At 37.4% G+C, this 13974-nt stretch overlaps 1 protein-coding gene across 3 annotated transcripts in view; it reads left to right on the plus strand.

Moving 5' to 3' along the window:
• Positions 1–13974, plus strand: part of CXADR (CXADR Ig-like cell adhesion molecule) — a 58638-nt gene that overhangs the window by 34937 nt on the left and 9727 nt on the right. For 2 of the 3 annotated variants that reach the window (XM_038581255.1, XM_038581253.1), the window contains exons 4-7: positions 1266–1421; positions 2863–2985; positions 3725–3863; positions 4924–9081. In XM_038581255.1, the coding sequence (XP_038437183.1) occupies positions 1266–1421; positions 2863–2985; positions 3725–3863; positions 4924–5188 (683 nt within the window). In that variant the 3' untranslated portion in view covers positions 5189–9081. Of the gene's footprint in view, positions 1–1265; positions 1422–2862; positions 2986–3724; positions 3864–4923; positions 9082–13974 lie in introns of those variants that run through there. The other variant, XM_038581254.1, reaches the window with a different exon arrangement.

A 13974-nucleotide genomic window follows, 5' to 3' on the forward strand; every position in this document is an offset into this window, starting at 1 on the left:
TCTCTGCGTGGAGCCTGTTTCTCCCTCTGCCTGTGTCTCTGCCTCTCTCTCTGTGTGTGTCTCTCTCATGAATAAATAAATAAGAAATCTTTAAAAAAAAAAAAGTGTTCATCAGTAGAAGGATGGATGAGCAAACTTATGTTTATTGTGCATCAACAGAATACAGCTCAGCATTAAAAAAGAATGAACTACTGACCTGTACAAGTGAATATATCAGTCTCATAAGCCTCACAGGGAATAAAAAGAACATGACCAAAAAAAAAAAATGTAATTGTGTATTTTTTCATTTATATGACTCTGGAAGAAGCAGACCAAACCTGTAGTGTGATAGAAATTTGATCAGTGGCTGCCTGGGACCAGGGTTGTGGTTTCAGAGGTCAGTATGGGGGAAATTTCTTTGGAGAGGATTGGAGCCATGCTTAATGGTGGTGCTTGTACATTTGTTAAAAGTGATCATCTCACAAGATTCGGTGGTGTTGATTTTATTGTATGTTTATTGTGCTTTAGTTCAGCAGAAGAGTATCAAGTGCCAAGGTGTTATTCCAGTGCTTGGAGGGTGTTACAAGTAAGGGTTTTAGCAGCTGTTCTAAACAGTTACCCAGAGAGATCTGGAATATAACCTCAGATTTACTGTTTTTTTTTTTTTAACACTTCTCTCTGCATCGTTTGGGGTTAAAGTCCCCTGATTGGTGAGATAACAGCACTAAGAGGGATATGACATGGCACGTACTCCCAAAGCACTACCTACATGTCAAGCACTGAGTAGAAGAATAAGGAAGGATTGGAGGGAGGTGGAAGCTTTCTTGGGTCTGAAGTGGGCCAAGCCTACACTCTCTTTTCTTTTTCAGATGTGTCCCTTGGAATGAAGGAGCACAGAGCTTCTACCTGAGATGCCTGAGCTCTCATTCATGCCCGCTGTGTGTTGAATAAAAGCTGAGTTGGGACTCCTGGGTAGTTCAGTGGTTGACTGTCTGCCTTTGGCTCCGGGCGTAATCCCAGGTCTGGGGATTGAGTCCCACATCGGGCTCCCTACAAGGAGCCTGTGTCTCTCTCTGCCTCTCTCTCTGTGTCACTCATGAATAAATATTTTTTTAAAAAAGCTGAGTAAACTGATGTTGACAACCTATTATAGTCTTTCAGTCTTGTCAGCTCAACTCAGGACCAAATGATAACGAGTCAGTGGTTATGCAAAATATTGTATGTTCAATCCTTGCAAACATAAATTCTGTTCTCTTGTATAAAGTTACAATTTATTCTTTTCTCAGTTAAGCCTTCAGGTATAAGATGTTACGTTGATGGATCAGAAGAAATTGGAAATGACTTTAAACTAAAATGTGAACCAAAAGAAGGTTCACTTCCATTACAATATGAATGGCAAAAATTGTCCAATTCACAGAAAACGCCCCCCTCGTGGTCAACAGGTACCAGTGATATTAAGATTTGTACTATATGCTGTTGATTTGGACTTAGATATAGTAGTAGGGGTATGTGTGTACATGTATGCATATTTTTAAATTCCCAGATACTTTCCCATTAATGTACAGAGCAGTCAAGATTCCATGAGAATAATTCAGTGTTTTACAATGACAACTTAGTGTCATATAGAATTAATGAAAATATTTTTATAATTTTACTGCTTAGGATATTATAGTTAGTTTCTTATATGTTTTCTAGTTGATAGTAATACTGGTGGAAAATAATGATCATAATATAGATAATGGCTTGGTTATAATAAGTAAGATTTTGAATGTTTTGCCTAGATTCATGTTGAAGTAGGATTTCTCCCCACCTTTTTCTTTTTCTCAAACTAAGAGACCAAACTATATGACTGACTTTGTTTTGTATATTTCTTCCATCTGTGGGGATAAAATAGGTTTTGAAATCTTCTCGCTGCTTCAAAGAGCCTTTGTGTGTTGGAATTTTTTGTTTTTGTTTTTTTAAATCTCTTTGCCCACTGTGGTTCTCACACTCCTCACCACCCTGAGATCAAGAGTTGCATGCTCTACCAATTGAGTCAGCCAGGTGCCCCAATATTTTTTATAATTAATGTGGCTCTGCTTCAGCCAACCCTTTCCCTGGCTAATGCAGTCATGGTTAACTCTGGGTTGTGATACAAATGAACTGGTGGACAATTAGAGTTGGTCCTTGAACAACACAGGCTTGAACTATGTGGGTCCATTTATACATGAATTTTTTTACAGAGGGTCCTATAAATGTATTTTCCTTATGATGTTCTTAGTAACATTTTCTTTCTAGCTTAATTATTTTAAGAATACAGTATAGAATACATAATATAAAACGTTTTAATCGACTGTTTAAGTTATTGTGAAGTTTTCAGTCAAGAGTAGGCTAATTATGGTTTCATTTTAGGGGCACTTGGGTAGCCCAGGTAGTTGATCGTTGGACTCTTGATTTCGGCTCAGGTGGTGTTCTCAGGGTCATGAGATGGAGTCCCACTTGGACTCCAGGCTCAGCACAGACTCTGCTCAAGATTCTTTCTGTCCCTTCCCCCCTCAGGCATGCACACACACTCTCTCAAATAATAAATAAAATCTTTAATTACATTTCGGGGGAATAAAAAGTTATACCCTGATCTTTTAACTGTTCAAGGCATCAGAATCCTTATATGCTTGCTCATCCCCCACCGTCCCATCCCCCCTGCCATTGTTCAGGAGTAGACCGTGTTTGCATTCTGGAGACCTGCACATCTCCTTGGGAACTTGTTCGGTACCTTGCTTCAATTTGCCTCACTTTTACCTGGATTGTCAAGCTTCAGTAGGGTTTGCCTTTACTAAAAACTTAGCAATACAATATTGTAAAGATGGGTTTTACCACACACTCTCCCTCTTTTTTTTTCTGTAGATATGACTTCACCTGTTATATCTATAAAAAATGCCTCTACTGAGTACTCTGGGACATACAGTTGTACAGTAACAAACCGAGTAGGCTCTGATCAGTGCCAGCTACGCCTGAATGTTGTTCCACGTAAGTACCTTCTTTCTGTCTATTGTGACAAAGTTTGTTTCTTTTGTCTTTATGCAGCTTCCTTTGGTTCAGTCAGCAAGTGTGTTTTTAGAGGGCAAGGGGATGCTAACTTTGAGCAGAGCATTCTGTGGCTTGGTTATTAGCTATTCTAAGTCATGGAAAGGGGAAAAAAACACTATATTCATAAAGCTTCCATTATGTAATGACATTACGAAGGTAAGAGTTATCAAATTGACTCCTGTACCATATTTAGCCATTATAAGTATGAGCTATTTAGAACATTCTTATATGCCAGGATGCCTGGGTGGCTCAGTGGTTGAGCATCTGCCTTTTAGCTCAGGGCATGATCCTGGAGTCCTGCAATCGAGTCCCATATCGGGTTCCCAGCAGGAAGCCTGTTCCAGCTCCCTCTGCCTCTGTCTCTGTATCTCTCATGAGTAAATAAATCTTAAAAAAGAAAAAAAGAACATTCTTACATGCCAATCAAGATAGCTGTGAATATTAAAATCTTTTAGTCTGGTTGCATGATTTTTATGCTTGAAATAGATTATATACACAGTTCAGAAGAAAATTCTTTCAAGTGAATTTTCCCACTGGTCCAAAAACTCATTAATTTGTCTCTTAAAGTTAATATATGCAATGAAATCACTTCATCAGTGGGTATCCTTACCTTCAATATGACTAGATACAGAATTTTTTTTTTATTCTTAATTATTTTCTTGTTAACATCTTATTCTAGCTTCAAATAGAGCTGGAACAATCGCAGGAGCTGTTGTAGGAATTTTGCTTGCTCTAGTGCTCATTGGGTTTATCGTCTTTTGCTGTCGTAAAAAGCGCAGAGAAGAAAAATATGAAAAGGAAGTTCATCATGATATCAGGTAATAAAGTGACACAAGAGTTGGCTGCTATAAACCAAATTTTATTATATCTCTAGAGCATTAGTTCTCTTAACCATCTAAAGCATTTACCCCATAAGAACTGGATAAAAGCTGTAGTTCTTCCCTTCAATACATTTGAAAGCTTTTATTTGCAATTTCAAGTGTGCAGAATCAACCAACCTCCATTGTGCCCTCCCTCCCGCCCTAATTTTAAATCCTATTTTAAGAGCCACTGCAAAATGCTTACCTCAAGACTGTCTGTCTTTTCCCAATAAAGTGCGCAGGCATGAAGTTTTCAAAAAAGGAGCAGGTGTTGGGGTTTAAAAAGAAAGACCTGATAGTATCAATTGATATAGGTAGTTTATAGAACTGTTGGTAATGTGATTTTATTTTTTAATATCCTGAACCAGTAAATCTTAACTAGAAGTGTGCATTGCATTATAGAACTTTAAAAAAATAATAACATATGACTTAAATAACATCCAGGAAATAAATTGACATTTGGTAGGTCTAGCTTGGGATCTGGGCACTTGTCTTTCTAAACTGCACCAGAAGGAACCCAGATATATTTATTTTTGTCAGTGCTTGGTTTAAAAATTCTTAGGCCTAAATTCTTAGCTTTTGCAAATTTCAGTCTGCTAAGTTTTCAGCTAAGGTCTTAGAGAAGTAATTTTCATAACAAAGGTTTTCTTTTTTTGTGTGGATATATTACTCTAAGTGTTAGTGCCTTATCAATTATGTGTTGCTTGATTATAATTAGATTATCTTGATCAGTGATAGTAGAGTATGAAGAGAATTGAAGTTTGTTTCTTATAAGACAACATTATAGAATCATACATTTTTGTAAAAATTGCATCTTATTATGCTCTGTAAATGATAGATTTGAGACAAATACCCAGTCTGTGATATTGTACCTCACTGTGATTGCTTTTTGTGTGTCACGCGCACTTTTATATACTTGGAGGATCCTTCCTCACCCATATCCATTTTTCGTAGCTTACATAATTGTAGGTTCTTAGAAACTTGTTTTTTGAACTTGTATGGGATCATTGCTTTCTAGGGAAGATGTGCCGCCTCCTAAGAGCCGTACATCCACTGCTAGAAGCTACATCGGCAGCAATCATTCATCCCTGGGATCCATGTCTCCTTCCAACATGGAAGGATATTCCAAGACTCAGTATAACCAAGTACCAAGTGAAGACTTTGAACGTACTCCTCAGAGTCCGACTCTCCCACCGGCTAAGGTAGCTGCCCCTAATCTAAGTAGGATGGGAGCGGTGCCTGTGATGATTCCAGCACAGAGCAAGGACGGGTCTATAGTATAGAGCCTCCATCCTTTCATCTGTGCTTTCCATGTTTCTTTTCTCCTCTTCAAATAGGAAGACCATTCCGTTTTAAATTCTGCTACCAGCCTCAAAAAGTATCAAGAAGCTATCCAGAAACTGAAAATTATATTTTAAAAAGTTTTGTTTGGTTGTTGAAATAGTAAAGGCATTGAAGTTACAAAAGACAGGTTCACCATTTTAAAAAAGATTTCCTTTAAGATATTGATTCAAAAGATTTCTAAGTATCAATCAATATTGAAGATAGAGCACTTTGAATGTGAAATCATAGGTGAAGAAATCGGTGAACTTACATGCACTCATAAGTTGATACTTGAATCATGTGAAAGTGGTACTCACTATTTTCTACCATTGTTTTTAAGTTGCCTTTCTCAGTTTATGACCTGGTGTCCTTTCCAAACCGATTAAGAAGCATTCATGGAAGAAATACTCATGACACATTTATGTTTGTTGCTCTTTTTTATAGCTTCTTTGAAAGATCATTTAAATATGAGTTTGAAATATCTTTAGTAACCTAGAAAACACTATGGCAAACTAGAAGTTACTGGTTTTACTTCTGAATCATTCATAAACCTTGTCTATGAAATGATTTCTAACTATTTAATTGACAGACTGCTATAGGAAACAGGGACGTAGTAAACTCTTTTATATGCAAAAATAAAGGAGCATTTCTCTGATTCACTTAGAAAATTTGCTGTCAGCTACATACAGCAATGACACTAGTTAGTGGTGCAATAGTGAGTATGGGTTTGGTTGATGAGTGATCTGATGCCTTGAGGTTTTATGGCAGTTTTCAGAACAATGACCAGTCAGAACAAGGATAGAATACTTTGCAGCTCTTAACTAAATACTAGCCTTGGAGGTGATATTTTAAAACATTTTTTTCCTGATTGGTTCAGTGTTTTGAGGAGGGGTGGGGGTTGTGTTGGTATTATATATTATATGTTCTAGAAACACGTAATCCTAAATTTACCCACTTGAATGCAGTTCTAGAGGATAGTTTCTTCATAGACTCAGAATGATGAAATCATTTGAAGCTGGTGGGTGTTCTCCATCAGTTCTGCATTTCAGACTTGGGAGGATGTACAGCTGCTATTCTGTGGCCAACATGTCTTTGTATAGTTGCAGAAAATCAAGATGAGCTTTGAGAAGAGCAAATCTTAGTTTTGTGAAAGTGATTTATTCTTTAAAAAAAAAAAAAAAAAGGAGTAAAAGTATACTCCTAACTGCCAAATGTGTTAAATACTGTTGTAGTAGAAGAAAGTGAGTTTATTGTATTTCCCTTAAGATTGTGAGGGAGTGTGGATATAGTAAAATGAGCCAACAGCTTCTTTATAGTAAATACAGTTTGCAATAAATTATTTCACTAGCTCTAAAACCTTTTCCCTAGATTTTGGTAGGGAGTTGGTTTCTTTCAATCTCTTTGGGTGCTGTGGTGGTAAATGCTACATTATAAATCAATGTTGATCTGAATTTGAGATTAGGCAGAGGATTGTGTATGCTTTTTCATGCTGAACTTAAGCTGAATATCTGTGTAATGGATTAGTGTATAGTTTTATATATTTGGAAGCATTTTTTAGTAGGTTTTTAACCTTACGTAATATTGCTTTTATACTTGTGTTAACATTTTCATCTGTGCCTTTGGGTAATTTAATTTTTATTATGAATTTCTGGTGCCTATGAGCTAGCTATCACCTGAAAGGTGCTTAGAGGTGAAGGTACTGTTCCTAAAAACACATCACTGTGACACCTTTCTCTTTCCATACTTTGAATCTTGCCTCCTGTTCCCTATTCTTTTTGGATGCAACTTAACTGATGGTATTATTCATAAAGATTTTAAAATTTCAGCATCCCCAGCACTCTTTGGTTGTGTTTATGATTTTATAACAGTAGCTATTTTTGAATGCCAGAAGTTTGGCCTGTTTTATACGATAAAATTTACAAGATAGTATAAGAATAAATAACAGATCACCAAGTTGAATAATAAAAACATTTGGTCGTTCCTGTCCCCAGTTTTTGTGAAGATTATGCTGTCACTTTAAGTAGGAACTACTATAAAAGGTGGACACATAAGACTCTTGTGAAGGATTTGGCTACAAGTAATCAGACTCTCCCAGAAGCACTTTCAGGTCCATACTGTTTACAACCTGAGAACAGAGCTCGTAAAACATCAGTTGAGTGACCTGAGAAGACCTGCTGGGTGAGATTAAGTTTTGAGGACAGAATTCAGTTTTAGATTTAACCTCTCCAACAGTTCTCATTGTAAATTTCAGTTGGTCCAAAAGTCAGATTAGTCAGGTACTGATAATTTCCCAAATAATTCTCCGTGATAATTCAGTTGAACTAGAAATATTTGTCCTAGAATAACTGTTAGTAATCATCAAGCGATTCCACCCAAACTGGTTATTTAAGCATTACCATTAGAAAGCCAAACCCTGTCGCTCCAGAATGGCACTGCATCTTTGAAGAGAATCAGTGTGATTCTACTTGACACCACTATCTTTTTAGGTACACAGGATCATCTGAAAAGAAAAATGATACTGTAGAGTATGAGTCCTCTGCTTAAAATATGTAGTCTACTGGTGTTCTTTTTCTTATTGGCATTCTTACAATAATTCCCTCTTTGAGAACCCCCAAAATTTCTTATCTGTTCAGGCATATAACTTTCTTTGAATTTGGGCTATCTGCTGTGGAGTTAACAGTGGAAACACAGCCTGAGTGTGTCTTGGGAGGAGTTAATTGAAGAAATATAATTAGATTATGGATATAAAAAAATATCTGATTTTGTTAAAATGGTAATTTTTAAGATTGAGTTCTGGAAATTTGGAGCAAATGAAGGGGCAAGTAAACATTTTGATTAAATATAGAAAGAACTCATTGCATGAAGTTGGATATCAAATTCTGTAATGTACGGCTTCTTAAAATAACTATTCTGTCTTTTTGTGTGTGTGCGGCATGTAAATTTAAAGTTATATGAATGTTTAAGGTTTTTTTCCCTACTGTCTTCATCTCCACAGTGTTTAGGGCTGTCAGATGCCTTATTCCAGTGTGAACAGAAAAAACAAACCTATTTTATGTGGTTAATGCTTTGATGTGTCACATAAGGAGTAGTTTATAGAAAATGTTGGCACAATTTTAACTTTTTAGTGGCTTGTGACATATATGTACATATATCTTTATAATAATATTCTTGTGTTTGGTAGTATAAATGTTCTGGGCAAGTTTTAATATTTCAAATGCCTTTAGATAGTCTTGCAATAGAGGCAACACATTCTGCAGTTGGAGTCTTTACTTGTTTGCCTATTTTGACACTAAAAAAGGTCCATGACTGAGCACAAATTCTACAGTGTAACAAGAGCAGGGAAAAATAATAAACTTGTGAATTGTGGTTCTGTTTATCTTCTAGATGGTAACACCAGCAAATAATTTCTTCAGTCTCTTACTGTTATTTAAAATCAAGTTTTAAAAATACCCTATTTTGTAATTTTAAAAGTGTGGTGAATATCAGTTGGATTTGGCTTTGGTTGTGAACACTGAAAGCTCTAATTAAGGAAGAACTCTGTGTTTTTTGCTAATTTAATGACACGAGAGTTAAGAGAACCACAATTTATTCACTATTCTCATTCCTAACTGTGAACTTTTATGATAAAAACACTTGTACTGCTGAGAAAAAAATATTTTGACACTTCCCATATGCAAGTAGAGAATTGACAAGTGTCAGTTTAAAAAATGATTTTGTATTTAAAGTTTCTGGCTTACGTATCCAATGATGCAGATTTTGAGATTTGTAAGAACAGAATTTGTTTAAAAAAAAAAAAAAACTTGCTCTAGTTTTGTGACCTTGTGTACTTTTGAAATAAAATTGAGAAAGCAGTTTCCTGCCTCATTGTGTGGCTTCATTGTGCCTTTTGAAAAATGTCTACTTTATAAAACTTCAATATGCTATTCTTCAGGGTTTCCTTTTTTTCCTCCCCTCCTTGCATCCTTTGTTAAACAGAAGATGAAACTGTCACACATCAGTGAAAACATGTCAGACATACTTCTCTTTCCTCACTCCTTTGCATTTATATGACACCAGATAACATACTATAATATTTGGGATCGAAACCTCCACAGAGTTTCTGTGATCCTTTCTCAATTCATAGCATAAACTCAAATGTGAGTACTCAGAGTAGCATGAAATACATAAACATCTAGTTATGGTTTGAAGCTGTTTTGAGCAATGATTTCAGAAAAGAAAACAATGAGGTAGCAATACTTTTGTAAGAAGACATTTTAAGGAATATTTTGTTACAATAGGGTTTTTTAGTCTTAGCACTTTTAGCATCTGGGCTGGATAATCCTTTGTTGTAAGGGACTGTCCTTGTGCATTGTAGCATGTTGAGCAGCATCCCTGACCCTCCACCCACTAGATGCCAGTAGCATTCTTTCTGCCTCCCCGAGATGCCACAATCAAAAAATGTCTGCACGTACTGCCAAATGTCCATAGGGGTGGAGGGTAAAATTGCTCCAGTTGAGAACCACTGCTCTATACTAATGTGAAATTTTCTACTCTCAGATTAAAAGAAGAGAATAGGCCCTGTAGTCAGACGTGTCTAAATTTCTGCTTTACTTAGCTTCAGTGTCCTGGTGTTTAAAATGTGGTTTAGAAATACGTAAATCATGGGGAAGGTTGGATGGTCTAAAGAGAGAATTAATATCATAATGAAAATTCTGTGCATTTGCCCTGGGATGCTGGGATGCTGATAGTGATACACAGATTTACAAAGAATCAAGATTACAATAAAGATGCTGATGAAACTATTGAGCATAATTTAATGCCTTTAATTTAGACCATATTTTAATCTTGTAGCTCTAAAGGCCAGACCATATTTCTGGTTAATTAAGTACCAGATGTCAAAACTGATGAAATTGAGATAAAACTGAATATGAAGTAATTTGTTTTTAAAGTGGTCTAGTTTTAAGCCTAAGGCATAATCAAATGTAATTTCTAAATGTAATAAAGGCAACAGTGAAAATATCATAAAACCAGTCCTAGGAACTCAGCTCTGTTTTTCTTGCTGGTAATTTTGAAATTTAAATCAAATATGATGTTACTTAAATGATTTTCCTAAGTTTGATAACTATTTATAGAAAAAAACTATTGCCCTGAGGTATAACTGCAGGGAAAAAAATTTCTAGAGTTAATGAAGAACCAAGAAGTAAATTTCAGAATAAAGTCCTTGATCAGTTTGCTGCTTTTTTCACTACTGAGCTGTGAAAAAAATTTTAAGATTTTATTTATTTATTCATGAGAAAATGGGGGGTGGGCAGAGACATAGGAGGAGAAGCAGGCTCCCCCCCTCAAGGAGCCTGATGTGGAACTCAAACCTAGACCCGGGATCATACCCTGAGCCAAAGGCAGGTGCTCAACTGCTGAGCCACCCAGGCATCCCTGAAAATTCTAACTCTAATGGAGCATGAGAAAGGTGGGAGAAGATGCAGGAAATGAGAGGTAAAAACCATTGCCAGACCCCACCAAAGTACTAGAAAGCCTCGTGATCTTGACTGTCTTTGCTGAGTGCTTGTTGCCTCATCCATCCACTAAGTCATGGTGGATTGATTATCTTCAGATGTAAATCTGATCATATTAAAAATGAGAACATCTTAACCGGATATAAAAAGATCTTTCAAGATCCAGTCCATGTCTCTGTGCTTGGTTTCTGCATCTCCAGGTGCACCTTTGTGCACTAACCAAGCTCAGTAGCAAAGGGGCCCCGGTTTCATACCTTTGTGAATATGCAGGGTCTTCAGCCCGAGAACAGCCCCGCCTTGCTTACCTGCCCTGCAGGTGTTAGTTGAGTCATTTTTCCTGACTTGCATCCCTGCCCCTCACAAATTAGCGGTGCATCTGGGCCCTCAACGTTGCCGGTAGAGGTTTTTTAGGGCACAAAATCCTTGGCATCCCAATTGTTTAACTTGCTTAATATGCCCTTTTGCAAGGGAGTGGATTTGAAGTGGACTTACTCCCCTTATCCTCAGTGCCAAACTCTGACTTGCATATTGCTCTGTAAATGCTGAGTGAATTTTTAGACAGAAAACTGAGCACTTGAGGCAAGTGTGTCATATGTTCTCCAAGACAGCTGCCCTGGTCTCTTCCAATAAGACAGTGTCCAGAGAAGAAGAGTGAGTGAGTATGTGTGGAGAGAGGAAAGTGCACGTGGCTTAAAAAGTTAACTTGCACAGGGGCGCCTGGGCGGCTCATTCGTTTAAGCCTCCGACGCTTGGTTTTGTTGGGCTCCGGTCCCCATCCCGCAGCTGTGGGATTGAGCCCCGCGGCAGGCTGTGCGCAGGGCTGTGCTCTGCTGCAGGTTCGTCATCGCTCTGCCCTTCCCGCTCGCTCTCACTCTAAGAAATCTTTTTTTTTTAAAGTTAACTTGCCCCAACACAGAATGGAGTGACTTGATTGAATAGGAGCAAACACAAGAACAAACCTAATTACTTTAAAAACCTAGAGAAGCATTTTAGACGTAAGTTTGTAACCCCGTCCTGAGAGATTCAGAGTAGTCTGGAGTGAAGTTAAGGACCATTTTCTCTCCTGGGTTGTTTTCATAATTACCCACGGGAACTTCGGAATTGCTCAGGAATCCCTTTGCAGGTGACTGGTTTCCATGCTAAGTCATTAACGGTGCTATATTTTTTTCTCAGGCTTCACAAACTTCTAGAAGTGTTTGAGTACTCCTTTAGCGAGGCCAAAAAACTTACATGCTTAAGTATCATTGCCTACTTGTGGTATGCTAATATTTCTTGGTATCAGGATTTATGGAGATGTACATAGATGACTAAAATACCATTTTTAGAAGATTTTAATTTCCAAAAAACCAGTTGTTTTCAACTTTCTTAAAATAGTTTTCTGAAATGACTAGTCATTCATAATTAATTTCTCTGTATCACCGGATTAGTGTGCTAGGGCTGCCATAACAAGGGCCACAAACTGAGTGGCTTAAATTTATTGTCTTATGTCCTGGAGGTTAGATGTCTGAGATCTAAGTGTTGGCGACATTGGCCGCTTCACGTTGCTGTCAGGGGAGGATCTGCCCCCGCCTTTCTTGTTGGTTTGTAGATGCTGTCTTCTCTGTGTCTCTTAAATCCCCTTTCCTCCATGGGTGTTTGTGTCCTAACTTTGCTTTTTTATAAGGACACCGGTTATACTGGATTAGGGCCCACCCTGATGACCTGATTTAAACCAACTGTAACTACAAAGATCTATTTCCAAATTCATTCTGAGGTAGTGGGGATTAGGACTGTAACCTAGTTTTGGGGGCACACAGTTCAAACCACATCAGCATTGATGATTGGACTAATCGTCAGAGTTGACGTGGAACACATGCTCAGTTTCTTTGCTTAATTTTTAGTGGTATAATAAAAATAGCAGCACCGAGGGGCACGTGGGTGACTCAGTGGTTGAGCATCTGCCTTTGGCTCAGGCCATGATCCTGGGGTCCTGGGATTGAGTCCTGCATCAGGCTCCCCACAGGGAACCTACTTCTCCCTCTGCCTATATCTCTGCCTCTCTCTGTGTGTCTCATGAATAAATAAATAAAATCTTTAAAAAAATAGCACCTAAATAATGCTAACAGAGTTACTTAATGGTTGTCCATCTCCCCCATCACCTCCCCCAGGAGTGTACTTATCTTTATTTCAAGTGTGGAGTTAACCATCTATCTGTCAAGTGAAAAAGTAGTTGGTGACATGGTTATGGATTTGTCTTTTCTTATGAATCTTCCTGACAGGATGAAACTATTTTTCTGGGAAAATGGTTTTTAACTTCAGGAAGACATGAAGAGTTTACATGACTGTAAAAAAAAAAAAAATCCATCTGGTTGTGGAAGCAAATAGATTGTAGATTGTTGCTCTACAATCCCCTATGATCTAGACAAGAGTTGATTAAAATTCTTCACTTCTAGGTTAATTTTCTTAAAGCACTTAGGCTCACTCTCTTGCTCAAAAGCTTTCCTGGACAACCTCTAACTTAAAAGTTCAAAGTCTAGCCTGATGTTAGACTTTCACAACTGGTCTTCCACTATGACATTCTATGCTTACACTTGCATATACCTGTTTTGTTTTTTGAATAAAGTCTTATACAAAATTTTTAATTTAACAAATCCTCTCAGATTATTCTATCTCACCTTTTAGGTATCTACCTACCTAAAACCTTTGTCTTCAAAACCATGTGTTGCATCATTGTGATACACTGTAACTTAACCAGTCTCCAATTGAGGACCATTTAAATTGATACCATCCTTTAGATATAATGAGTAAAATTACAAGCAGTATATGTGTATCTACATGATTTTGCACATATATGACTATATCTTTAAGGTAAATGTCTAAAAGAGGGGGTGCTGAGTAAAGAATATTCTGAGAGCTATTATTAAAATACCTTTTTGTTACAGCAGCTTATGCTTGCAATGGATGAGGTTGTTTATCTTCCCCCAAATTCTCACCTATATTCTTTTTTTTTTTTTTTAATTTATTTATTCATAGAGACACACAGAGAGGCAGAGACACAGGCAGAGGGAGAAGCAGGCTCCATGCAGGGAGCCTGATGTGGGACTCAATCCTGGGTCTCCAGGATCAGGCCCTGGGCCGAAGGTGGCACTAAACTGCTGAGCCACCCGGGCTGCCCCTCACCTATATTCTTTCCAACTTTTTGATCTTTCCTGATTTCTGAGAAGAAAATTATCTCATGGTTTAAAATTCTATTTCTGTCTATTTACTTCACTATC

Source organism: Canis lupus, chromosome 31 (genome assembly GCF_011100685.1).
Source record: "Canis lupus familiaris isolate Mischka breed German Shepherd chromosome 31, alternate assembly UU_Cfam_GSD_1.0, whole genome shotgun sequence".
NCBI classification, from domain to species: Eukaryota; Metazoa; Chordata; class Mammalia; order Carnivora; family Canidae; genus Canis; species Canis lupus.